Source organism: Dermochelys coriacea, chromosome 1 (assembly GCF_009764565.3).
Source record: "Dermochelys coriacea isolate rDerCor1 chromosome 1, rDerCor1.pri.v4, whole genome shotgun sequence".
Classification (NCBI taxonomy): Eukaryota; Metazoa; Chordata; order Testudines; family Dermochelyidae; genus Dermochelys; species Dermochelys coriacea.
In genome coordinates this window covers 12392431-12420176 of record NC_050068.2, presented here as the reverse complement: position 1 = coordinate 12420176, position 27746 = coordinate 12392431, and the positions used below count along the sequence as shown (strand labels likewise).

At 43.6% G+C, this 27746-nt stretch overlaps 1 protein-coding gene across 5 annotated transcripts in view; it reads right to left on the bottom strand.

Moving 5' to 3' along the window:
* GDPD5 (glycerophosphodiester phosphodiesterase domain containing 5) overlaps nucleotides 1-27746 on the bottom strand; it is a 340687-nt gene that overhangs the window by 56496 nt on the left and 256445 nt on the right. For all 5 annotated transcript variants that reach the window (XM_038387649.2, XM_038387648.2, XM_043504050.1 and 2 more), the window contains 5 exons: nucleotides 23581-23674; nucleotides 22790-22849; nucleotides 14186-14284; nucleotides 11881-11974; nucleotides 2478-2623 (listed from right to left, as the gene is read on the bottom strand). In XM_038387649.2, coding sequence (XP_038243577.1) covers nucleotides 2478-2623; nucleotides 11881-11974; nucleotides 14186-14284; nucleotides 22790-22849; nucleotides 23581-23674 — 493 coding nt within the window. The remainder of the gene's footprint in view (nucleotides 1-2477; nucleotides 2624-11880; nucleotides 11975-14185; nucleotides 14285-22789; nucleotides 22850-23580; nucleotides 23675-27746) is intronic.

The following is a 27746-nucleotide window of genomic DNA, read 5'->3' as shown; positions in this document are numbered from 1 at the left end:
AGATACTGTATAGTGATTGGCTTTATTTACTAGTTTATGGTGACGGGAAGGAGAAAAGCTGGTCTTTAGCAGCAGCCTTTTTATTACGCAATACAAAAATACCATTATTCCACAGAAGTGCAACGAAATAATGTGAAGCATGAAGCCTCATATGGTTTGAGGTTGGTCAGATAAGCGTATGGAAATTTATCCAAATCTCCAACTCAGGAAATTTAATAGCAAAAGAGTCTCCAGATAAATTTCCATGACTTCCTGCTAGGCAGGAAATAATCAGAGACCAGAATATCATAGAGCTATTTTGATACTTCCGGGCTCAGCCACAGCCATATAAAACGTAGACAGAGAGAAAAAAGTTTACTCTCCCACTAATGGAACTTTATTCCACCCCCAAATCACTCCTCAAAAACAATCCCCCTCCAAGCTTGGTTGAGCTTCAGCTAGAATTTCAGGTTGAAGTATAAAGTTGATTTCTATCTTCCCTGGATTTATGTCTTCAGAAAATTTGAACACAAGTCATTATTAAAAAAGCCATTAAAGAGGCAAATGTAATATCTGCCCTTTAAATGACAGGAAGGTTCTGCGTTTTGTACAGCAAACATGTAATGAACATAGCTCAGGGGTTCCCAAACCGTAGTACGTGCACCACTGGTGGTGCATGAGCTTGACATTCCAGCCATTACCTTCATAAGAACTTTTAAGAGGTGGTATGTGATCCAATCAAGCTTGGGAGTCACCGATGTAGATGACGGAATCACAAGAGGGATTCAGTGGGCCTGAGCCTTATAGACAAATTGTATCGGGATGCCCCTAAGAACGAGTTGCTTTTATGGAAGCTGCACAATGATAAAATGTTTTCGTGCTAATGATTAAACTGCAGCCTGTTTCCTCCTCCCCCTCCTACCAAAATTAATGGTCACACAGGGAGAACTATCAAGAAGCAAGGAGAAAGCCAGTCATAAAGTGCTCTGCTGTACCCGTGAAGCAGTCATATGGAACAGACTCCAAGAAAGAAGATATGGCATGCCAATATCCTCAGATGGCCAACTGCCATTGCAGCTAATCTGTTAATGGCTGCAGTGTCCCAAGAATTAAACACAACAGACTGACCTGCTGGCAAAAGCCCTACCTCAAAAGAAAAAAAAAAAGCCCTACCTACTGGCCTGCTGGCAAAAGCTCTACCTGGATCCATCTCAGATTTTTCAAGATGCCCATCAGCAGAGGCACAGAATAAGCAAGCATCAGAAGAAACAGGATTATCTCCAAAAACTGGCTTGCTCTACCTACATATTTATAAATGCACCAACCATGGCCCGGAGGTGCAGAGAGCCAGTGGTGTTTGGTTAGCCACAAAAGAAATGTATACTGGTATTGATCCGCTGGGAAATAATCAACCAACCAACCACAAAGCAGTTTTTTAGGATTGCCATTTTTAAATTTTTATGTACAACACCACAATGTTGTATTCTTGCATTGCATGGCATGTGTAAGCATTGCGTCTCAAAACATCACCTGCCAAAGATATTTTCTTGTGCTGCATTTTTAAATACCCCTGCCTAAGACCTAACAACGAACGAAATCTAGGACCTTGATCTAAAAGCATGCATTTCTATTGCTTGAGCTAATTACAGTGTGTCTCAACCTTTCCCAGACTACCCCCTTTCAGGAGTCTGATTTGTCTTACCTACCCCCAAATTTCACCTCACTTAAAAGCTACTTGCTTACAAAATCAGACATAAAAATACAATTCCTGACTTTCTCATTTTTACCATATAATTATAAAATAAATCAACTGGAATATAAATATTGTACTTACATTTCAGTGTATATTATATAGAGCAATATAAACAAGTCATTATCTGTATGAAATTTTAGTTTGTACTGACTTCACTGGTGCTTTTTACATAGCTTGTTGTAAAACTAGGCAAATATCTAGATGAGTTGGTATACCTCCTGGAAGAGCTCTGCATTCCCCCAGGGGTACGTGTACCCCTGGTTGAGAACCAGTGAGTTGAAAGACCAAGTCTATTAAGTCACAGGCCAGAACATATTTCTTATATGATCCAGCCACACATAAGGTCAAAGACACACACTAGCTAGGTTAACGTGGGTTACAGAAAAGTTTTGGAGGCCCCCAACATAACTTCAGAGCCTTTCAAACTCTCTTTAGCAGGCTTCGTGGGGAGCAACAGTGAGCCACTAAAATCAGGAGGATTTTGGAAATTTCAGGGCAAGTGCCTTTCCATAGCAAAATAGTGCCCTTCATAAGAGGATCGCTAAGCACTTAGCAATTTACCAAGCTTCCCAACCCCCTGTGAAGAAGGTAGGTCGATGAGTAAGCCAAGGTAGAGTGAGGTTAAATGACATGCCCAAGATCACACACCAAATCATGCTGCACATGTCCTACGGACAGCAGACTTTAGTCTCCAGGGCAGCCAAACCCAGCACAGACAAATTGATTAAAATGTGAAGCTACTTACCATTGGTGCACCACGATGGCCAATGATGGCAGGTTTTGGTCCCAGGTCCTTCTTCTCCATTATACAAGGGGAAGAGACAGTGAGGGGAACGAGGTAAAGTGCAACTACGATGGCAAAGTATGCAGTGAATATCAACATCTGTGAAGCTGAACACAAATGCAGCCAGTGAAAATGCTGGTTCAGAACAAATCGCTCCAGAAAAACAAACAAACGAAAGACATTGTACTACTTCCCCAAACGCAATGGACAAACCATAGCAATTCCCTCCGGCTACAAAGAATAGCAATTCTTTGTATTTGGCCAGTGATGCATCCCATTCCAGTGTCTCAGAGTGCTTTCCCCATTTTACAGATAGGGAAACCAAACACACAAAGAGGTTTAGGATATGTCTACACTATAAAACCTTCAGCAGCACAGCTGCAGCGCCGCTGTAGTGTTGTAATATAGACGTTTACTATAACAGAAGGGGTGCTTCCGTGCCTGTAGTCAATCCACCTCTCTGAGGGTTTGTTTGCACTTGAAACGCTACAGTGGCGCTGCTGCAGCACTTCAGTGTACACATTACCTATGCCAACAGGAGGGGTTCTCCCAGCACTGTAGGCAGTCCACATCCCTAAAAGGCAGTAGCTAGATCAATGGAAGAATTCTTTCAGGTACTGAGTTGTGTCTACACTGGGGCTTAGATAGCTGGAACTACATCACACAAGGAGTGAAATTTTTCACACCCTGAGCAATGTAGTTAAACCAACCTAACTTCGTAGAGACGACCAGCCCTAAGTGACTTGCTGAAGGTCAGCGAGAGCCAGAAATACAATCCAGCAATCCTGATTCCCAGTCTTTTGTCTTGGAGGTGTAGAGATGGATGGACTGGCAAAGCTCTGGCTGGGATGATTTAATTGGGGTTGGTCCTGCTTTGAGCAGGGGGTTGGACTAGATGTCATCCTGAGGTCTCTTCCAACCTTAATCTTCTATGATTCTATGACTGCATCACTTCCAAGCCTGCACCAGATTAACTTTAGTTTTAAATCAGTCTAATTAAACTGGTGCACACCCATAATAATGTAGGCACATTTAAATAGCATTAGCATAATTTGTTAATTTACATGCAAACCAAACTAACATCAAGCAAGAGTTAAACTGGTTTAGCTGCATTTACATTAAGGATTTCCACCAGTTTGAAATCAATTTAAACTGATGCAAATTTTTTTTAAATGGAGACCAGGCCTTAGAAATTCTTTTGGATGATTGAAGGGACATAATGTCAGACTCGAGGGGTTGTAAGTAATCAACTCTATAAGAAAGGTGGGCACAACAGAGGGACTTCTGGTGGGATTAAAAAAAGGGGGAAGATACTCTGGGATGCACTGAGGTTGCAAAGAACCATAGGGTGTAGTGTTTGGTGGGGACAGTGATGGGGACATTTGTATTGTTTTGCAGTCAGTAGATTCCTTGAGTCAGACAGTGCCCCCTAAGAGCAGCAGAACAGCCATCCTGGGTCAGACCAATGGCTGATCTAGCCCAGTATCCTGTCTTCCGACAGTGGCCAATGCCGATGCTTGAAAGGGAATGAACAGAGGAGGGCAATTATCAAGTGATCCACTCCGAGCTTCTGGCAGTCAGAACCTTAGGGACACCCAGAGCATGGGGTTGGATCCCTGACCATCTTGGCTAATAGCCATAGATGGACCTATGCTCCATAAATCAGGGGTCGGCAACCTTCGGCACGCGGCCCATCAGGGTAATCCACTGGCAGGCCATGAGACATTTTGTTTATGTTGACTGTCCGCAGACATGGCCCCCTGCAGCTTCCAGTGGCTGTGGTTCGCCGGTTCACCATGATTCGCCGTTCCTGATGGGCCGTGTGCCGAAGGTTGCAGACCCCTGCCATAAACTAATCTAAGTAATTTTTTAACCTAGTTATACTTTTGGCGTTCACGGCATCCTCTGGCAACGAGTTCCTCAGATTGACTGGACTGGGGCAAAAAGTACTTCCTTTAGTTTGTATTAAATCTGCTGACTATTAATTTCATCAGGTGACCTTGGTTCATGGATTATGAGAAGGGATAAACAACACTTCCTTATCCTGTTTTTTTTTATGCCATTCATGATTTTATAGACCTCTATCATATCCCCTCGTCTCTTTTCAAAGCTGAGCAGTTCCAGGCTTTTTAATCTTTTATACAGAAGCTATTGCATACTCCTAATAATTTTTTGTTGCCCTTCTCTGTCCTTTTTCCAATTCTAATGTAACTTTTTTGAGATGGAGTGCCCGGAACCGCACACAGTATTCATGGCGTGGGCGTACCAGGGATTTATATAGTGGCATTATGATATTTTCTGTCTTATTATCTATTCCCTTCCTAATGGTTCCTAACATTCTCTTTTCTTTTTTGACTGCCACCACACATTGAACAGACCCACTATGGGTTTTATTAAACTATAGACCTCCCTCTTTGTTAAGTTTTAATATCCACTTCTAAATGTTACACCGCACTATGAATATTTTAGCATACAGCACAGTTCTTTGTATTCCATTATATCTCTTGGGAAGCGTAACCCCTCCAGACTTTTATAGTGACATCAGGGAGTCCAGCGACCAGCCCGGGGACCAGGTCAAGTGTGTCAGTCCTACAGCCCCCACTGCTGCTCTCAGGAGCGCTATATCTTGGATAAAGATGCAGCTTGCAGTGACTAATGCTTCTAATGGGTCAGAGTCCATGTCTGCTGCCCTCTAATGGCTCCAACTGGCCTTGGGATTGGCTTTCATTGCAGGTGAGCTCAATGGCTACAACAGCAGTGGAGAAAAAGCAGTACACACACCCACACCGTTTAAGTATTGTAGCAAAAGTGGTAAATATAAATAAAAATATGTTGTCCTTCTACAGGGCTTCCTACCTCGGGATCTCAGACGTCTCAACCAATGGATTAAATTGTGACAGTTCTCCTGGCAGGTAGGCAAGTATCACACATGGAGAAAACTGAGATTGAATGACTTGCCCAAGATCAGCATTGCCTACCCCAAGCATTCCAAAAAATCACCAGTCAAAGCTCAAAAGGCGAGGACATTTGGCTCAGGAGTACATTTGGATCCCATTTTCAGGATTTTCTCTACAATCATGAGAGCTAGAAATGTAGCTTTCAATTAAAATATAAGATTCACATAATTACTTGACTCCAGGAGCCGGGCATTAAGAGAAACAACAAATATTGCAAGTCTCATTAGAGTTGGCAACACCAGAAGTCTATGGCTGATTCAGGAACAAAACCCAGACCTCCTGACTCTCAGTCCTGCGTTTTGCAAAGGGCAGCATTCCTTTGCCTTCCAAGGACTTCTCTCAAATGAGATGGGAATCTTTAGACGATGGTGCTGACAGCCACTGCAGAGGTTCTCTTAGCTCCCTACTGAGCTGCATTAGTTAGGATGACAGGTGCTTTGAACTTGATGGGCTATTAATAGTCACTTGAAACCAATGATACCGGGGTTGTTTCTTGGGAGAAGCAACAGCCACAGGAAGTCTGGTTAATGGTTTGAACACAGATGTTCAGTTGCTGACTCTAAGTTATAAGCTGCCCTTTGCTTTTGCCATCTAATATCCTTGTTCAAGCATGCACCTACTTGCCAATCAATTAGACGAGAATGTAAGTGTGGGAGAGAAATTAGTGACAATGAGAAGCCCATACTTGGGCTCCAGTCCTTCCTGAGCGCTCAGGAGATAAGTAAACTAGGTGTCATCATGGTGTACAGCATCACATAGTTGTGGTGCTCTGGAGCTAAATTACATCACTGGAAACTTCCAGGTAATTCCAATTTGCTCTGGATTACTCTATAATGGCTCTTTCCACTTGGATTTCTCCGCCCCAGAAGTACACACTATGATTCCACCAAGCCTCAAATAGCCCATTTTGTCAGTACGAAAGACCCTTTCCTTTCCTATCCACCTCTGCTGATTGAGCCGATGCAGCTCAGTGATCCAAATCCTAGGCAAATACCAAATGAAATACATGTGCTAGGACAGATTTTGATCACTGACCTGCATGAGAAAGGTCAATGTCACTCAGCATAGATCCCAGGATGTGCACCATTGTGAAATTGAATTGAAGCCAAATCCCACCATTATCCACAAATGCTCGGTAATTTAAAATTCATTTCCAGGAAGCCCATTAATCTCTTTAGAAAACCACACTCGTTACCCTCACAGAGCAATATGGGAGGCAGCTGAAGGCATCACTTTCCTTTTAATACTGTGAATCTTGGGACCACATTCCTCCTGGACACAGCATTTTAACTGTGGTGCAGAGTCCCGTGAACTTAGGTACATTATTTAGGAGACAAAGGGAGAAATCTGTTTTTATAACAAGATGTGCCTGGCATGTCGAGGGATGGCGGGTACTGCTCCAAAGTAACCTGGCAGAGTTTGATAAAGGATCAAAACTATTTCTGAGTTAGACTAAACACTAGGGAAATGTTTATGGTTACAGAAAACCAGACACACTACTGGCCTATACATACGCCATGGGGAATGGGAGTCCCAGCAAACCCTGTTTATGGGTGGAATCGGATGAATCAGAGCGTACGTGATGGAACAGCAGCGAGCCTTTCACCTATAGCGTCCAGGTGAGTCATGAGCAAAGTCACTGTGGCTGTTAAAAGACACGGTGTGACAAACGGTGTTCCAATCTCAGTCCCATTTCTAGTGACCATCCCACTGTGTGGAAAGTCACCTGTGCGATTCCCCTGGTGGAGTTTCCTAGGAGTTTTTCCACCTAAAGTTGCCCCCATCCACTCCGTGGACAAAGCTAGGGGTTGCCAGCCAGGTGCTCATATCCTGGAGGACTTGCCAGAGTGATTAGCATGGAGGCCCTGTGCCTCCACAGTGGTTCCAGGTCAGTGTGCCCTCACCCCCAACCTCCCTGTCAGGAGTACCCCTGCTGATCGCTGTTCCTGGCAACCTACCCTAAAGGGTGTCTTCACATCACAGAAAGAGTCCACTTGAAAGTTAGGACAGCACCAGTTTTAAGTAGATCCCCACATGGGGCTGGTAGGGGATAGCCCCCAGCCTGTCACATCCTGCTCACGTGTAGATCCTTGATGCCACAGGGGCTCTTCACGGGGCTGAGCAATGGGAAAGGGAGGGTGGGGTAGGACAGTCCATTGCAGGCAGAAGCCAAACTTGTGTGTCAAAACGGGCAGAACTGTGCATGGAGGGGGATCCTCCATGTGCAGAGACTGGTGTCTGTGCTCCACACTGCAAAATCGCCACAGCTAGCTCCTTTGCGAATCATCTCAGCAAAGGCCACAGACTGAATGTACATGGCATCTGAACTAGCATCTTGCCTCCCAAAGGCAGTTCCTTCAGCTCAGCATTATGTCCTACTGGAGGGTGGCCTTGTGGATGACTCACCGGACTGGGATTCACGAGGTTTAGGGTTCTATTCCCACACCACAACATTCACCAACAACTAGCTCCTTATTGGAAATCACAGCCAGCTTCCTACATGATCTTGGGCAAGCCACAATCTCTGACAAATTGGGGATTGCACTTCCCTAGCTCACAGGGGCTTCAGGATGATGAATTCTTGAGTGTATAAGAGGCCCCGAGATACTACAGAGAAGGATGCTGTATAAGAACAGAGAGAGTGCATCAGGCATCTCATCTGTAGTGTTCCTGTTCTGGAGATGACTGGAGCCCAATAGCCTCCAGCCCTTTTCACCAGCAGTAAGTTGCCTTGACTTGAAAAATAAAGATTCACATTTTATGATCAAACCAAGACGGCTAGAAAAATCTAACTGCAGTTTCTCAGCTCTGTAGAGTATTTATCTGCTTGTGCAATGAAGACCTTGGGGGAAAGTGAAGGGGTTTGTTCTCTTCTGTAATCACCAACAGACATTTGATACTCTGAAGGCAGACACAGACAACGCTGTTTCTCGGAGTACATTTCTCCTCTCCTTTCTTTTCTGCCTTGGTGAGGAGTCCCATCCTCCCCACCTCATTTTATCTGGTTTCCTGAACAAGTTCATTGGCAGAGCTCCTCCAGTCTCCTCATTGCTTTTATTGCTTCTTTTAATCCCATGTTTTGTGTTTGGCCTTGGAAGCCTTCTGGGTGAGTTCTGAGAGAGGAAGGAACTTATAAACAACAAGAGCTATAAAGAGAATTTATTTTGAGCTGTTTTTTCTGGATTTGGGAAAAAGAACAGCTAAAGAGTCTGATGCCTGAAAAGGGACAGGAACTGTAGACTCCTGTGCCAATGACAGTGGGCAACAGCCAGTACATCTACAAAATGACTATGGTCAGGTGGGCAAGACAGATGCAACTTTCTCCTTGTGCTGTGAATTTGTGTTCACATTCCTTACTTTCACCTAGCAGTTTCCATTAATGAAGTGTTCTTTGCTTCCTGTCTTATACTGCAGCGTGATGCAGGTTTGTAACACTGAACAGCTGCTGTGTTGTACCCCTGAGGTGGCTGCATTTCAGTGATGGGTAAAATGATCCCTGAATATACAAGGCATTTTGTGATGCTATGGTGTAAGAGGGGAAGTTACTCTGTGAACGGTGCCTTCTGCTGTTGTAAAGTTTTAATAAGAGGAAATAGCAGAGCTAATAAGTGGCAATTTTTCCTGGGTTAGCTAAGAGCACAATACAGAGAAGAGAACTTCAAGGAACATGTACTATCTACTCTTGTAGACAGTTCCTCCCATCTTGACTGGCAAAATAATTATGCACTGTATTTTATTTTATTTTATATTATTTCTTTTCTTTTCTTTGTTGAACAGGTACAGCTTTTCCATTTGTAAATTAAACTACAGCAAATTTTCCTTTGGAGAAGTCTCTCAATATAAATTCTTTACATGTTTAATATTCTTCCTCTCACTCAGCCGCTGCTTCCACATACTCAACACCTACTTCTTGGCAATTTTTTGGAAGTACTGCCAAACCCTCCCAAGACTTGCATTTCACACTACCCTTCAATTACTAATTAAAAGAATTGTTACAGCATTAACATAAAAAGAAAAGGAGTACTTGTGGCACCTTAGAGACTACCAAATTTATTAGAGCATAAGCTTTCGTGAGCTACAGCTCACTTCATCGGATGCTAACACGGCTGCTACTCTGAAACCTAGCATTAACATAGTAATTTTATAGGTTCTACAGTTGAATCCTTCAGAAAATATATTTGATATTTGCTGAAGGCAAAGCGAGGTGGCTAGTGCCAGGCGAACTGAAGGAATGGTAAAGGCAGTAGAAAGGTCCAAGGCCCACAAGATTGGATAGATTACACATGAAGCTAGATTAGAGGCGAGGCAGTTTAGTCTAGCGGACAGGGCACTGGACTAGGAGTCAGGAGAACTGGATTAAGAACATAGGAACAGCCATACTGAGTCAGATCAATGGTCCATCTAACTCAGTAGCCTGTCTCAGAGAGTGGCCAGTGCCAGATGCTTCAGAAGGAATGAACAAAACAGCAATTATCAAGTGATCAATCCCATCATCCAGTCCCAGCTTCTGGCAGCTGGAGGTTTAGGGACACCTGGAGTATGGGGTTGTGGCCCTAACCATCTTGGCTAACAGCCACTGATGGACCTATCCTTCATGAACTGATCTAATTCTTTTCTGAACTCGCTTATACTTTTGGCCTTCACAACATCCTCTGGCAATGAGTTCCACACGTTCATTTGGTATTGTGTGAAGAAGTACTTCCTTTTGTTTGTTTTAAACCTGCTGCCTATTAATTTCATCAGGCAACCCTTAGTTCTCGTGTTATGTGAAGGGATAACACTTCCTTATTCACTTTCTCCACATCAGTCATGATTTTATAGACCTCCATCATATCCCCCCCTTAGTCGTCTAAGATGAACAGTCCTAATCTTTTCATCTTTTCTCATACAGAAGCTGCCCCTAATCATTTTCGTTGCCATTCTCTGCACCGTTTCCAATTCTAATACATCTTTTTTGAGATGCAGGTGACTAAAACTGCACACAGTATTCCAGGTGTTGGCACACCATGGATTAATAGAGTCACATTGTAATATTTCCTGTTTTATTATATCCCTTTTCTAATGGTTCCTAACATTCTGTTCGCTTTTTTTGACGGCCGCTGCGCATTGAGTGGATGTTTTCAGAGAACTCTCCACTATGACTTCTAGATCTCTTTCTTGAGTTGCAACTGCTAATTTAGACCCCATCATTTATATGCATAGTTGGGATTATTTTTCGAATATGCATTACTTTGTACTCATCAACACTGAATATCATCTGCCATTTTCTTGCCCAGTCACCCAGTTTAGTGAGATGCCTTTGTAGCTCTTGGCAGTCAGCTTTGGACTTAACTATCTTGAGTAATTTTGTATCATTTGTAAACTTTGCCAGCTCACCGTTCACCCCTTTTTTCAGATCATTTATGAATATGTTGAACAGCACTGGTCCAAGTACAGATCCTTGGGGGACCCTGCTTTCCATTGTGAAAATGGATCATTTATTCCTATCCTTTGTTTGCTATCCCTTAACCAGTTACAGGTTCGATTCCCATCTCTACCACACACCTTTCTGCTCTTTCTACCTTTTGTCTCCTTAGATTATGTTCTTTGAAGCCTTGACAGTGTCTCACTATGCATTTGTGAAGTATATAGAGCAGTGGTTCTCAACCTTTTAACCACTGTGGGTCGCATATGCAGCTCTCTGTGTGTTACATGGGCCTTATCCACAAAATATATATACTACCAGTACGGCCCTGAGAATGTCACATAGGCCGTAGCCACGTGCTGATTGGGCCACAAGTGGCCCATGGGTTGAGAACCACTGATAGAGTAATGGGGCCAGATCTCAAATGGGGCCTGTAGGCACTACTGTAATACAAGCAATAAGCACATGAAGGCTTTTAAAAACAAGGATGGTATTTATGAACTGAAATGAATGGGGAGCCAGTGAGCTGTCTTGGTTTGAGGGTTTTGTGGTTAAACTGTATATGTAAGAACACATCACTCTGCTGGAGTGTGGTGTAATTAACTTCTTTCTTGCTGCTGGGGAAGACTTAAAACAAAAAAGGCTTTAGAAAATGCTTTTTCACATCTTTCAGTTATAGTGTGCGTCTACTGGCAGAAAAACAGTAAGTGACTTACTACTGCCTGACTGGGCCAGCCCACTCCTGCTTCCATCTAAGTTTGTCCAGTTATCTAGGATAGTAACCATAACCTCCCCCAGTTCTTCTGAATGGTAGAGGGTCTGTAGATCTGACAATGTAGCTTCAAGGGCACAAATCCTAGATCAATCAGCTGTTCTTGACAATAGGATTTTGTCAGCTGACAGCCAATCTTGTTCTTTAAAAACACATCACTCCAAACATATCTCAGCACACACGTAGACAGCAGTACGTGGGCAAACAAGGTGAAGTCTGGTTGGTACTCACTGGCTTTTTCCGTTCTTGCAAACTGCCCAGCTATCAACCAAGACAGGGCCGTGACTGCAGCCAGGGCTCCTATGTGCAGAAAGGGAGCTGTGGCCTAGGGGAACACAAACAAAAAGGACTGAATGAAAGGTATTTTATAGGCAGCGTCACTTAACTTTTCAAACAGTTACTACACACACACATTAGAGTCTCAAGACAAGCGCTCTTGGCTGAACAGTGAATTCTCCAGAGGAAATCTGCCTACCCCATTCTGAGACAGATCCCATGTGTTCTTTAGCTGCTGCAACAAAGTGGTTCTAAGTTCACGGAGGATAGATACAATGATCACTATTAGCCAAGATGGTCAGGCATGCAACCCCATGCTCCAGGTGTCCCTACATCTCCATCAGCTTTTGACTGCACCCAGTTTCAGACATCACCACCCTTCAACTGCCAGTGTGGCCTGGACATCAAAAAAAGCTGTGCAGTTCTGGCACTCTGAACACAAGTGGAAAGCCAATGTGAGGTTCCCCTGCTGCCGCTATCTATTGGAAACAGAGCCCTACTTAAAACAACAGATTAAACACACAAGAGTGCAGGAGGAAATACACATTTTGCAGCCTAGTCTTTATACTCCCATCACCTTTCCCCCCCTGCCTTACCACGGCTGCTGCTATCTAATATTAATACTAATTATAAATACAAAACTCTGGCTATTTAGATTGTCCAGCAATCAACTTTACAAACAGCATAGCCTGATGGCTGTTCATCACCTGTCGAATCATAGAATCATAGGACTGGAAGGGACCTCGAGAGGTCATCTAGTCCTGTCCTCTGGACTCATGGCAGGACTAAGTACTATCTAGTATATGCTTTGACACTTCACTCTTCATTGTGTGTGACTGGTTACCTTAGTCACATGGTACTGCTTCCACTCCCTTACTGCATGACTAAATCTTCAGAAACCAGGGGAAGTCACTTCTGGCACAAATAGGGAATAGCCTTATTCGTGCATGCATCCCTTTCTTTGCGCATGCATCTGAGTATTCATACAAAGAATAGTTAACCCCAACCCACTAAACACATCTTTGGGGAAGTGAACAAAGAGGTGAAAAAATGGCTGGTTCAAAAAGCAATTCAGGATTCACTAAAATATTTGGCAATAATTCCCCCCCATTATTCACCTGCCTTACAACATGAAAATTCCACTTGCTCTGAAGAAATCAAGGGTCTTCTTTTAATTAATTTTTAAACAGAAGCACGGTATTACACCCCCCCCCCAAAAAAAACAAAAACAAAACCCAATGGAATTCCCCTTTAAGGCCAGAAGGAATTTTAAAGCTCCAGGTCTGTACTCCTAGGATTCAAAATTTGGGACATAGCTACACAAACTGAAACAACATAACTATTTAATTGAGCTTGCTGGAGTCTCATTGAATCATAGACTCATAGAAGATTAGGGTTGGAAGAGACCTCAGGAGATCATCTAGTCCAACCCCCTGCTCAAAGCAGGACCAATACCAACTAAATCATCCCAGCCAGGGCTTTGTCAATCCAGGCCTTAAAAACCTCTAAGGATGGAGATTCTACCTCCACCTAGATACCTCCCTAAGTAACCCATTCCAGTGCTTCACCATCCTCCTAGTGAAATAGTTTTTCCTAATATCCAACCTAGACCTCCCCCAGTGCAACTTAAGACCATTGCTCCTTGTTCTGTCATCTGCCACCACCGAGAACAGCCAAGCTCCATCCTCTTTGGAACCCCCCTTCAGGTAGTTGAAGGCTGCTATCAAATCCCCCTCAGTCTTCTCTTCTGCAAACTAAATAAGCCCAGTTCCCTCAGCCTCTCCTCTCATAAGTCACGTGCCCCAGCCCTCTAATAATTTTCGTTGCCTTCTGCCGGACTATCTCCAGTTTGTTCACGTCGTTTCTGTAGTTGTGGGGGTGGGGAAGGCAAACTGGACACACTACTCCAGATGTGGCCTCACCAGTGCCCAATAGAGGGGAATAATCACTTCCCTCGATCTGCTGGCAATGCTCCTGCTAATGCAGCCCAATAGGCCATTGACTTCAGAGGGCTTTATGTGACACCCAAGATCAATATTTCATATATCCAGCTCCGCAGCTCTGCTTCAGCCTGATTTTTAAGAACTAATAACTCCAAAGATAGAGACTATGGGTAAAATCCTGACCCTTCTGAAATCAATGGGAGTTGCGTCATTGACCTGATGGGAGCAAGGATTTCACCCTATGTATTGAAAACTACAGAACAAGCACCGTTCTTTGCAACAAGGTTTTACATTGTCAAACGCACTAAGCAACTTACTTGCATTGAAATAACTACCATCTCCCATTCATCATCCCAAAGTTGTGCTATAGAAGACATGGTTACTACAGTAACTACCAAGGTCGCCATCAAGCCAATCTGAAACAAAAGAAGAAAGTAATTACAAGTCAAATCCCTAATATGAACACTGTTGCTGTGTAGTCCGCTTAGCATATTACCTTTCATCTGAGATTCTTTAAGTGCTTTACGAAGGGGAAGTAAGTCTGGCAACACCATTGTGAGATGGATTTGGTATTACCCTCATTTTACACATGGGCAAACAGTGGCACAAAGAGAGTAAGTGACTTGCCAAAGAGCAAGCAATGGCAAATTCAGAGCAAGTGACATTTCAACAAGTGTGTTTCCAGTGCATGCTTTTCCTTTTTAAATCTTGAAACTCTATTCGGCCCTCTCTTTAGCAATAGAGCGGCAGGACACAGAGCCCACTTGAAATACAAGTGATACTCTCTTGGCTATGGGTTGTAACAATCCAACAGGGAGGGAAGTTAAAGTTACCTAGCAACTAAGGTTGTGCTGAAATAGAAAATATTAGTTTGAACAATACTGTGAAAAAAGTCATCTCAAGACCATTTTGAAACTCCTGATTTTTGCTTTTCAATGAGTTTCCACTAAATGATGTTTTCTGCATCACATATTTCGGTAAGACAATGGATCTTTGCTAAATGATGTTTTGGTACTAGAGATGATCTGAACTCAACAAACTCTAGTTAGAAACCCTATGAAGAGAGAGATTCAATTTGCAAGACCCGTTTTAAGGGGTTCAGTGGGCAATGCATGTTTTCAGGCACTGGAAGGGAAGATTATTGGCAGAAGAATATAAGGCAGAAAAAAGATCTTGGATGGACAACATGGTATCCTGGGTGGATCAAAAGAACTATTCATCCACAAAGATTAGCAGAGGACTGTAGAGAATGGGTACCAGGGTTGTAAGCCTCTAGTCATGGAGATGTCACAAAAATATTTCAGAAATGGAAAGATTCTACAGTATTTTCATTCAAAACCACAAGCTTAATTTTGAACCTAAACACATTACATTTTGCAGTGTGACTGTTTTAAGATAGGTTTCAGAGTAGCAGCCGTGTTAGTCTGTATCCGCAAAAAGAAAAGGAGGACTTGAGGCACCTTAGAGACTAAATTTGTTAGTCTCTAAAGTGCCACAAGTCCTCCTTTTCTTTTTGTTTTAAGATAGGAGAAGGGATGATCCCGACAAACATGAATGCTTCCCATAAGGGGAAGTATATACAAAAAGAAAAACAGCTTTATGTAAAGAGAGTATTATTGGCCTCGAATCTTCCCATTCACTCACACTTACATTCTAACCATATTCTGTAATCAGCATTACACACTGCACCACTTTCTTCTACATAACCATATCACAATCCAATCCCATCCCACAGCGTAGTGAGGCAGGCCTGATTATAGACAGGTCAACAATCTTTTTTCACCCAGGACAAAAATTAACTTGGCAGTAATCACACTGATCACTGGTTAAACCCAGCCTTAAATCCTTCACTAGTTTATTAATTCAGACAGATGACCAGACTCAAACATTTCATGAAATTGACCATTGCCTTTTTCTCATCCCTTCTTGGAGCAGGCTTCAAAATATGAATCAACTGAGACACATTTGATGAAACAAGAACATTTCACTGGCATCAGTAGGTGGAACTAGATTCTCAGCAGTAAGTATGGAAAGCCCTAGCCAGGGCATTTGCTTCCAAATCAGTGATATCAGGGGCTCTATAAAAAAGGTGAAGGGGTGTCATCTACACTGCATTTTCAAGGGTCTTCCCACTTTTATTAGAGCAGTTCTCCAAATTTAGCTTGCAGTAAGTGAAAGGATTCCAAAACAGCGGTTTGGCATTGTGTCATGCTGACACACCACCATGGTGCACATGTACACCGCAACAAGGACACGCCTATAAGCAGCCACCTCTCAAAGCTGGGCACAGTTCAACATGACTTTCCCTGTGAGAGACTCACCATCTGAAATGGCAACACCCTTGCTCATCTGCATTGAGGTGCACTGAAAGAGCTATGTAGAGGAACCTAGCAAGTTTTAGCTAGTGTTATTATTTGATTTTTTATGAAGCTCTAACACCCCCCAAAAGGCAGGATCCAATGCATTGCTTCCCCCTTTATTTCAGTGCATCTTTTGCAGGTACTTGGACATATTCAGAATGAACGAGTCTATGCACAGCACCAAAAAAAAAAAAATCACTGGATTCACTGAAGGCAAAAGGTTAAAATAGCCTCATGATGGCACAGAAAGAACTTCAGCTTTACAGCTTTAGCCTGCCATGTCTGTCTTATCCATCATTTTTATCACAAAGAACATTGTAGCAAATGCGTCAGAACACTGTTCTCTTCCATCTGGTATCTCAGTCTGCACTGTACGTCTGGCTAGATTTAGAGGATGCTGCTGTTCTGTGCCTTGATCTCATGTACTGGCTGGATCTGGATTCTTTACGGAAAATTTCAGAGCAAAAAAAAAAAACGACCAAAAAGTCTTTGAGAGAGAAAGCATATGTTAGACAAAACATACAGTACAAAACTCCTACAACTATCTGGATTTGTTTGAACTCAAGACACATTGTCCATTGCCACGAAAAGAGCTTAGTTTTTTTCATTGTTGGGTTTGTTTTTTTTTTAAAAAAAACCTTCAAAAAACCTGTTCTTGTTATTTCTAAGTAAAATACTTCTCACCTGGGAAAGAAATTCTCCTGGGCCTAGAATAATTCCCATGTCCTCATCTTCCATGCACCCTCCCTACTCTTTCTAATCCACCCCTTTGAGCAGTTCCTCCTCATGCACTACCCCTGTACGCTCCTTCTCCTGTATGCACTGTTGTTGTAGACACGTGGGTCCCAGGATATTACAGAGAAGAGGTGGGTGAGGTAATTTATTGGACTAGCTTCTGTTGGTGAGAGAGACCAGCTTTCAAGCTTACGCAGAGCTGACCTGAAGAAGCTTGTCTCTCTCACCAACAAAAGCTGGACCAATAAAAGATATTACTTCACCCACCTTGTGTCTCCTTCTCTTGAATGATCACCATATGGCTTGCTTTCAGTCTGTAAGGGGCAGATTCTCAACTGATGTAATTTGTCAGACACTAATGAATTTACACAAGCCTCTAGGTCCTTGGTGACAGGAATGAGTGCGTGCGCAAACATGAGCATAATGATCAACAAACATTCATGGTGCAATAGAAAAGAGTGCAATGATATGGTTTCCTCTCATTCCTACATGAGCAGTCAGGGTGAAGTTTCTCTCAGCAGCTGCCCATAAGAAAGAGACGTGAAGTTTACACTAAGGGGGTCAGGGATGGATTAAGGGTAAACGTGGTCTGAACTGCACTAGAGAGGAAGTTCTGATAGGTAAGAATTTTAGGGACCCATTTCTAAACTTTGGGAGGCCTTCTTCAGACAGGAGGGAGGGGAAGGCTTGGATTGGCTGGCCTAGTCAAAAATCTCTCCATTCACCACCAAATGAGGTGGCCTCGCACATTATTTCCAGTGATTTCCTGATCATACTGGATTTACTCAACCTATGCAGGTCAGAAAAGTGAAACCTGAGATCAGTTGTTTTTGCAACATGAACAATAAGAAAGGTGGGGAATTCCACAGGTGCACTGATGGCTGTTCAGATTGGGTGAGCCTTCATGGGTTGCTGGAGTAGGTGGAATTATGCAAATACAGATGTGACTAGCAACCTTCCTGTTGTGCTCTCTGCTCTAGCAGATCATCTAGGAGGAAGCGCTAAGCAACATATAGAAGGCTGCTTGTATTCTATCTGCATGTCCCTCAACAGTATTCATGATTCATTCCTTTTAGCACCTGTATCTGCTGGTTACTGTTACAACCCATTCAGGGGCTCTGGGCAGGATGTAATAGCAGGGATAGAGGGGTGTGCATTTGATCCAGGCAGCCTGTGAACAGAAGTATCCCACCCCAAGGCCCTTACCCTGATGACAGAACTGTGAAGGCACGCTGAACGCCACTCCGCTTACCTTCAACTCATCTGCTTGGGCAAAAGAGCTTTGGGGGAAACAGCGAAAGTGTTCTGCCTGCGTACATCAGCCAAGTGGACCGCAACTAACAGAATGCTTGAGAGTTCTAATTGGATTTACTCCCAGCTTGGGGACCAATTCAGTGGCAATGTGTACAGGTAGCGCCAGACTCCTTTGAACCCTCCTCCCCCTCTCAGACCCCAGATATGCAAAGAAAACCAAGCTGGAGTCATACACAGGAGTGGGAAGAAGGTGCATGTGAAGGTAGAGCCTTTGGTCTAAAGGAGTTGACACTGTCTTACATATGGCCTCTGAACTTGGCCCATGATCCATAACTCTCTATAGGATCATGGAAAAGACCCTCATTCGAACAGATTCCTTGCCCTGCAAATACAGGCCACTCCATCCTGACAGTGCCTGGAGCAGATATTTCCTAACATGGCATTGGATTTCAGCCATCCTAAGTTAACGAAAAAGAACCAAGACAAATTTGAATTCTGGCCTTCAGCAGTCCCACCCCTTCGCTCAGCCTCCCACCTTGCAGCATCTGGAAAGTTCAAGGAGAAGACAAGTCCGGTTTGGAATTTGTGAGGGACGAGGGTGGCGGGGCAGCAATCACCAGTTGATCCCTATAACATATTTCTCTTTTGGTGTTACTCACCCAAGCCCACCAGCCACCTGGAATGTGTCAGAAAAATGCCAGACTCCTCGCTGAGAAACATATGTTGTGCTCAGAATCAACAACTTGTTTTTCAGCAGCAGACATCCTCTGCCCCCTTTCTTTACCTCCCCACCTACCACCTCCCAACAGCAACACATTTTGGAAAGAGGAAAGAGACAGGAAAGTTGCAGAATTCAAATCCCCTGCACATATGCTGGTTAAGGGTCCAATCCTGCAAACTCCCCCCAGGTGCAGAATTCCCACTGATTTCAACAGGAGTTCTGTATTGAGAGCTTGTGGGATCTGTCCCATAATCAATTATTATGTGTTTGTGTACTGCATGTGTGTGTATATATATATTTTACACTTAGTAGTGTTTCATCTAGCACTTATTCTCCTGCAGACTTGTGTTTCTATACACCGCTGAGCTCTGTGGATTTTGGTTTATGGACACCTTTTTCTGTTCCAATTTACAGAGGTTGGAGGTCCCCAAATTTCACCTGAACCTGAAAACTCAAATCAATATACAGCCAAAGTTGCCAAATTTTGCTTGGTTTTGGCCAATCCACGAATTCTTTCACCAGCTTCCTCTCGCTTTCAAGTTCACGACTCAACACCTCCTCCCCTGCCTACAGTACACCTCTCCCCCTTCCTGTCTTCTACACTGCAATTAAAAACCTGCCACTGGCCCATGCCAGCTGACTCGGGCTAAGGGGATGTTTAATTGCAGTGTAATTTTCCAGCTCGAGCCCAGGCTATAGGACCCTGTGAGGCAGGAAGGCCCCCAAGCTCAGGCTGCAGCCTGAGCCCAAATGTCTACACTGCAATTAATCAGCCCCTCAGCCCAAGCGCCGTGAGCCCGAGCCAGCTGCAGGTTTTCAATCACAGTGTAGACGCACCCTTGGATCCTCCCAAGAACCCCGCTTGCTATCCTTCTCTCACTATGGGCTTAAGAACTTCTTTCCACACTACCATTTATGATTGGAACGTTCCCCTCCTTGTGCCTCCAGGGACCTGCTTCACATCTCATCACATCCCTCTTCAAACCATAGATCTTTCATGAAACCTTTCAACACCCTCCTTGTTTTGTGCCTGAACCATTCTCCAGTACAGGTTGTGAACAGCACAGAATGGCATTGCATGTGTCGGAATTACAAAGCAAGCTGTTTGGAACGGGTGGGGATCTTTTTCTCCAGGTCTGCACAGTGCCAAGCATAAAGGTTGTGCTCTCTATGAAAAAATAACCTACAAATGGAAGCTTGTATCTTGTGTGCTTTTGCAAATCAAACAAGACACACAGAAGTGCTTTGCTGCAAATTGGTTACTAAAAATTAAAATCAGCTTCACAATGGGAGCTATTCTGTAGCCCAGTGGGCTATATCTTGCCTTTATTACATTCACTGCTTTGCATTATATTCTGCTTTGCATTACATTCAGCAGTAATGCAAGAAATGTACAGACCTGTATCCTGTAAGACATTAGCTTCAGCAAGTTAGCGTAAGGCTTGAGGCCTATGATCTTTGAAACTTTGCACTGATCAACGGCCCAACAAAAAACCCCAAGTATTTGGGGAGATGAAAATATAATGTAAGGGGAAGTTCTGACCACAGATACATGACTCAACCACAAAAGTGTCTTGGCAATGAACTGACCTACATAACAGGTACACGACACACCTAAGGCTAGCCTGCTTGCTTACCTATACATCTTTTCTTATAAGTTTCTTATGGGTTTGATTATTTGTTTTATTATAATAGGTTTATAGGTCTACAGTAGAGGATATTTTGGCTGTAACTCAAGGGATCCACAGGCCAGATCCTGTATGTTGCACTAAGTCAAAATTAGCATTCTTATGTTTAGGACCTTTCACCTAGATGCATGGTGCTGAGCTAAAGCATAAAGGCCCATATGTAGCTGCAACCTTAACATAGAGGATAAGTTGAAGTCGGTTGGCATAGGGGGCTTCCTAAGTTCATACCCTTTTAAATATAACAAGTACACGACAACTTGGAAAGAACTGAAATAACAAGTTAGGAAAGAAATAACAAACGTGATACCTCACCACAAAAGGGCCATGGTAACAAACTGACGTATATGATAATAAGCTGAGATCATTGATATACTAATCTATAGAAAAAAGACACTACAACATTAGTAAGGTGAGGAAATACAAATAAGGAAAGGGGGGGGGGGAATCCCCTACTGAATATGCATCCAACATAACAGCGTTAGCGTAACCTATTACAAAATCCTAGGGGCAGTAGGAGAGAGAGATGTAGTCCTTGGGAGGTGCCAGAATGATGGCCACTGGTGATGATGTAGAAGGCAATGGTGATGAGGAAGACAATGACTAACATTTCAGGTTGTTCTACAAGTAGATGGGTGTGCAGAGGTACATCCTATAGTATCTCTACCTACCTTACTGAGTTGCGGTGTTTGTGACTGTGCTAAATGTATTAATAAACTAAACTTGTAAATATAAAAGAGTTCCTATAGTGCAAGTGTTGCACCTGTGCACATCGGGGTTCCCAGTTATATAATAATTTAAATAATACTGGGCCGGATCTTGGGACAAGAATCTATCATCCCTCAAAGTGATAACTGGGGATTGTTAAGTAATCAATACACAATCTAAAGATCGGGCAACAGTCCCCACTAGGGAAATTAGTCCCCTGAAAGCAACATGTAGATCTACTGCTCAGAATTCAGGTCCCAACCCCCCCGGCTCCCCCATGGAAGCTTTGTCTTAGTAAAGAAGTCTAGTGGTTAGAGCAGGGAGCTAGCAGTCAGGATTCCTTGTGCAATGCTTTGAAAACCAGAAGTGCTGCGTAGCCATATTGCCAGCTGCTCCACTGACTTACTGTAGGACTATGGGTAAGTCACTTATTCTCCGTGCAGTTCCTCCATTCACTTGCCAAAGGGGAGTTATATTTGTGACTCTCACATAACAAGATGGCCCCCTTGTCTCCTTTAGGCAATGCTTTGGGATAAATACTGCCAGGGAAAGCTTTCAAGGGGCTGTGGAGACAAGGGTCTGCGGGAGTCCAGAAGGGTAGTACGGAGGAATGGGGCTTGTGTGGACATCCATGGGCTGTGCAGATCTCAGATCTCTAGGTTGTCAGGGCTGAACCTCTTGTTCATTCCTCAGGTGGGGGAAACTCCAGCCCTCCCTAACAGAATAATCAAGTGGGAACTCTTCAGGAACTGTCTTGCCTCCTGCAGACTTTTTTTGCATAAGATAATAAGCTAGACCTAGATATTAGTGTGCTTCAGAAGTAAAGGGAGTAACTCTCTGGTGCTTACTTTTGCCATTCACCATCCTAACTTATGTTTTCTTGCAGTGCTCAGATAATACCTGCTGCAGAAGAGACTCCGACCTGCCACCATTAAACCTCTTTGAACTCAGCTCTCCAACCAGAAATTCAAAAATCCTGAAGGTTCAGCATAATTTCACACGACTCTGCATTTGCCATCAGCCACCGGAACCCAGGTAAAAAGCTAACAGTTATATAGCACCCTTTATCTAGCAAAATATACAGGAATCTCTCTGCCCCACTGAAAAACGACCACCAGTGGGTGAAATGTGGCGACTGTTTCCCAGAGCACATACAATTTGTGGCAGGAAATGCCTGGGGAATTTGTGGCAGGCAAAAAAACAAAATTATCCAGACTGTGGCAATGGGATCTTTAATAGCTGAGAGAAGGCAAGGTTTTGGTTCTATTTCCTATGTAACAGGCTGGGCTACATCTCCCCTCCCCCCCTGCCAAGATTTAAAGCCAAGTGCTGCAGCCAACTGAGTAGTTCTGACACCCCTGCATGAGCAATATGTTTTGGGGCCTCTGTACATTCCTTCAGTCTTCTTTGGTTTACTCAAATCCTTGGTGGTTTCCTAACTGAGAAGGAGCAATTTACCTTGTGGAGCCAGTGTAGGTTCATTTGCTGTCGCACAGCTATGTGACATAGTGCTAAAATCTGAAAGGACAATCAAAAGAGAAGCCAGTCAGAGATCAGAATGGACAAGCTATACATGTTCATTCAGCATGTGGAGAAAATGCACCTTCAATAAGAGATTGCTTAATGGCACGGAAGAAAAGCAGTTATAGGATGGGGTTGGCAGGAAGGTTTAAGACAGTGGCAATTGTACAGAAGAGTGCGCTCCATGGAAATAATCTAATAAATGGACTTTTATCCCCCTTGAGAGGGAAACTACTATTGTGTTACTGCCCAGGGCCATGGAGCTGGCACAAGGCACTATTTACACTGCGTCAGGCAAGAATTTGCTGCCTGCTGAAGCATCAGCTTGAAAATACTGGCCATGGCAGCCCAGGACGCAGTGAAGCAGATTTTGCCCAGGACTGAGGGACCAAAGCCTGGTGCTGCAAGAGCAGACAGGACTGAAACCATCATGAATATGAGACACCGGAGTGATATATTTCCCAGGAGGCCAGCTGCAACACGAACACATGCGCTGCAATTTCGGCAAGCGACACAGCCAGCAGGACTGATGGTGGAACCGCACAGTTGTCATCCCAACCTGAAATTTTTGCATTTACTCCGGGCTGTTTAAAGGTGAGAGCACATGAGAAACACACTGTATAGAACTAAGCCGTTCCCCATAGTAAGATTTCATAAACCCCTTTGCACAGACATTTACACTCTGGTTTTCTACGCAAGCTTTCATAGAGGGATTTTATCTTACATACCAATAACGCCGTGATATACAGAAAGCCAGCAGCAGCTGTTACAAGTATTGGAATGGACCAGTCACTCCAATATCCCATTCGGTTATATAAATACCTGGAAGATAAGTATGAAAACAAAGATTAGGGAGTGAGCCAATAGCACAGCAACTCTGCTTGATTAAACAAGGATTAGAGAGAGGGCCTTTCCCTTCGCACCAAGCAGATCAGAGATGGGAGATGAAACAAACAAGTCATTAAAAAAAATACAACCCCCAATATTTGGGTACCGATCCCTCTTGGGAAACCAGAAACAATGGCATTAAATGCTGATACTGTGCTCTGGGCGAAAATACACTGGGGTTTGGGTTTAAAAAAATAATTCCATATAAACCACCAAAGAGACAGACAAATATTCCAGCTGGAACAGCAGCTTCAAACCAGTACCTGGCATTCACAGAGCAGCCATTTCACCAATCCAACAACAATATATAGGTAATATCAGAAGCAAAAGACAGGGAGGAAAATAAAAGTTAAGCTATCCACAACGGTGCTCTATTCAAGTCCTGAGTTCCTAGCAGAGGGGAAGGTGGTGGTGATAGAAATTGCATCTAATCTACATTTCAGAGCCAGACCACAGAAACTGGAAGGCATCAACCAATTATTCCAAAAAACAGCCTTTTAGGGTATGTCTACACACCAATTAAACACCCATGGCTGGCCTGGCTCCTCTGACTTGGGCTAGTGGTGCTTGGGCTGTGAAATTGGGGTGCAGATATTTGGGCTCAGGACCCTGCGAGGGGGGACCCAGCCTGATTCCGAATGTCTAGACAGCCATTTTACAGCCCTTCAGCCCAAGTCAACTGACGTGGGCCAGCCACAGGTGTTTAATTGCTGTGTAGACACAGGGTGTATGACGGTGTAAGGCAGGGATGACCAACCTGAGCCTGAGAAGGAGCCAGAATTTATCAGTGTGTGGTGTTTAGATGTTACTTGTAATTATTAGAATTAGGAGCACTGGCTGTTGGGAGTCTGAAAGGACAGGAAACAGGAAGGAGGGGAGAGGAGTTGAAGAGGCTGAATGAGAGCTACTGAGGGTGCAGCAGCAGCTTGGAAAAGAGGTTTCCACTTTAAAATAAAGTCTTGTTGAAGTTTGTTAGTACCTTGCCTGGCTACTACAACATTTTGGCAACGAGGATGGATCTTCTGCCTCTGAACCCACCTGCACCCTTTCTAGAAAGCCCAAGTGAGCCTCCAATTGCTTTTACTGCCTGGATCCATAAGTTTGAGACTTATCTGCTTGCAATCAGTGCTACAGAGATTTCTGAAGTAAGAAAGCCTGCTCTGCTAATCCACTGCCATGGAGCAGAAGGGCAGCGTATATTTTTACACTTTTCCCCTTGCAGACGATAAATATGAGACTGCACTCACTGCATTAAAGAACTTTTTTGTACCAAAAATGAATGTAGTAGCTAATTGCTACAGATTTCGCCAGCATGAGCAGAAACCAGGGGAGACTACGATGCAGTATATTGCTTCCCTGAGGAGTCTGATTGTAACTTGTGACTTTGGGAATATGGCAGATGAGATGATTAGAGACCAGCTCATTGAGAAAAAAACATGCTTCGTGTAAGAGAACGTTTACTTCTAGAACCAAAACGTATACTAGAAAAAGCAATAACCATTGCTACCCAGATTGAGTCAGTGACAGCTGAAGCCAAAAAATGAGCATGGATACAGGAGGCACAGTCCAGGCTGTGACTCTTTGCAGAAAAGTTCGCTATTGCTGCCGACAAACAATTACAAGAGGAAAACTAATGAAAAACCACCAAATCAGCAAATTCAGAATACAGTAAAAGCATGCTTTCGCTGTGGATCCCCACAACACCTTGCAAGCTACATAGGATGTCCAGCAAAAGTAGCTCAGTGCAATCATTGCAAAAAGATTGGACGTTTTGCTAAAGTATATCGCAGCAGCCAGTTCAATCAACAGGTGCATGCAGTCACAATACTAGATGTTACTGTGCTGAGCGTGGACAAAAATCACTACTGCACATATTCCAGATCAAATAAAGTGCATGGAAAACATTTCTGTCATACCCGCAAGCAAATCACACTCTATTCAGCTAACGATGGACACTGGCTCAGCAGTATCTATACTACCTCATTCCATCTATTTGCATTACTTTAAAGATGTGCCTCTTACTGAACCCAACCTTCCCTTGGTGTGCTATTTGAAAAACCATATTCCAGTACGTGGCTGCCTGCCAGCAACAGTTACTTTTGGTGATTGCTGTGTAACTGCAGAGTTCTATATTGTCCACAAAGGCACTCCCATCCTTGGCAGAGATTTATTGGCTGCTTTATATCTCAGGGTAGTTAATGGACAAATTGATCTTCCTCAGCAAAGCACTCTTGCGGTACACACACCAGTTTCAGCTGGGACCCAACATCAGGTTGAGGAGAAACTCGGCTGTGCTTATGGGTTTCTGCATAAAGTTAAAATACGGAATAATGTGATGCCTGTACGACAGAAGTTACGGCGCTTACCATTTTCAGTCAGGGAAGCTGTTTCAGAGGAACATAGAAAACTTGTTCAAGAGGACATTATTGAAGAGATTAACTCCTCGGAATGGGTTTCACTTATAGTAGTGATGCAGAAGAAGGGTGGAGGCATTCGCCTTTGTGTGGACTTAAGTGAGCCAAATAAAACTATTTGACAGGTTTCAGAGTAGCAGCCGTGTTAGTCTGTATTCGCAAAAAGAAAAGGAGTACTTGTGGCACCTTAGAGACTAACAAATTTATTAGAGCATAAGCTTTCGTGAGCTACAGCTCACTTCATCGGATGCATTTGGTGGAAAAAACAGAGGAGAGATTTATATACACACACACAGAGAACATGAAACAATGGGTTTATCATACACACTGTAAGGAGTGATGGTCACATAAACACCACCCTATATCGGAAACCTACTGACCGCTATTCCTACTTACATGCCTCTAGCTTTCATCCAGATCATACCACTCGATCCATTGTCTACAGCCAAGCGCTACGATATAACCGCATTTGCTCCAACCCCTCAGACACAGACAAACACCTACAAGATCTCTATCAAGCATTCTTACAACTACAATACCCACCTGCTGAAGTGAAGAAACAGATTGACAGAGCCAGAAGAGTACCCAGAAGTCACCTACTACAGGACAGGCCCAACAAAGAAAACAACAGAACGCCACTAGCCATCACCTTCAGCCCCCAACTAAAACCTCTCCAACGCATCATCAAGGATCTACAACCTATCCTGAAGGACGACCCATCACTCTCACAGATCTTGGGAGACAGGCCAGTCATTGCTTACAGACAGCCCCCCAATCTGAAGCAAATATTCACCAGCAACCACACACCACACAACAGAACCACTAACCCAGGAACCTATCCTTGCAACAAAGCCCGTTGCCAACTCTGTCCACATATCTATTCAGGGGATACCATCATAGGGCCTAATCACATCAGCCACACTATCAGAGGCTCGTTCACCTGCGCATCTACCAATGAGATATATGCCATCATGTGCCAGCAATGCCCCTCTGCCATGTACATTGGCCAAACTGGACAGTCTCTACGTAAAAGAATGAATGGACACAAATCAGACGTCAAGAATTATAACATTCAAAAACCAGTTGGAGAACACTTCAATCTCTCTGGTCACTCGATCACAGACCTAAGAGTGGCTATACTTCAACAAAAAAGCTTCAAAAACAGACTCCAACGAGAGACTGCTGAATTGGAATTAATTTGCAAACTGGATACAATTAACTTAGGCTTGAATAGAGACTGGGAATGGATGAGTCATTACACAAAGTAAAACTATTTCCCCATGGTATTTCTCCCTCCCACCCCACCCCCCACTGTTCCTCTGATATTCTTGTTAACTGCTGGAATTAGCCTACCTTGCTTGTCACCATGAAAGGTTTTCCTCCTTTCCCCCCCCCCCCGCTGCTGGTGATGGCTTATCTTAAGTGATCACTGTCCTTACAGTGTGTATGATAAACCCATTGTTTCATGTTCTCTGTGTGTGTGTATATAAATCTCTCCTCTGTTTTTTCCACCAAATGCATCCGATGAAGTGAGCTGTAGCTCACGAAAGCTTATGCTCTAATAAATTTGTTAGTCTCTAAGGTGCCACAAG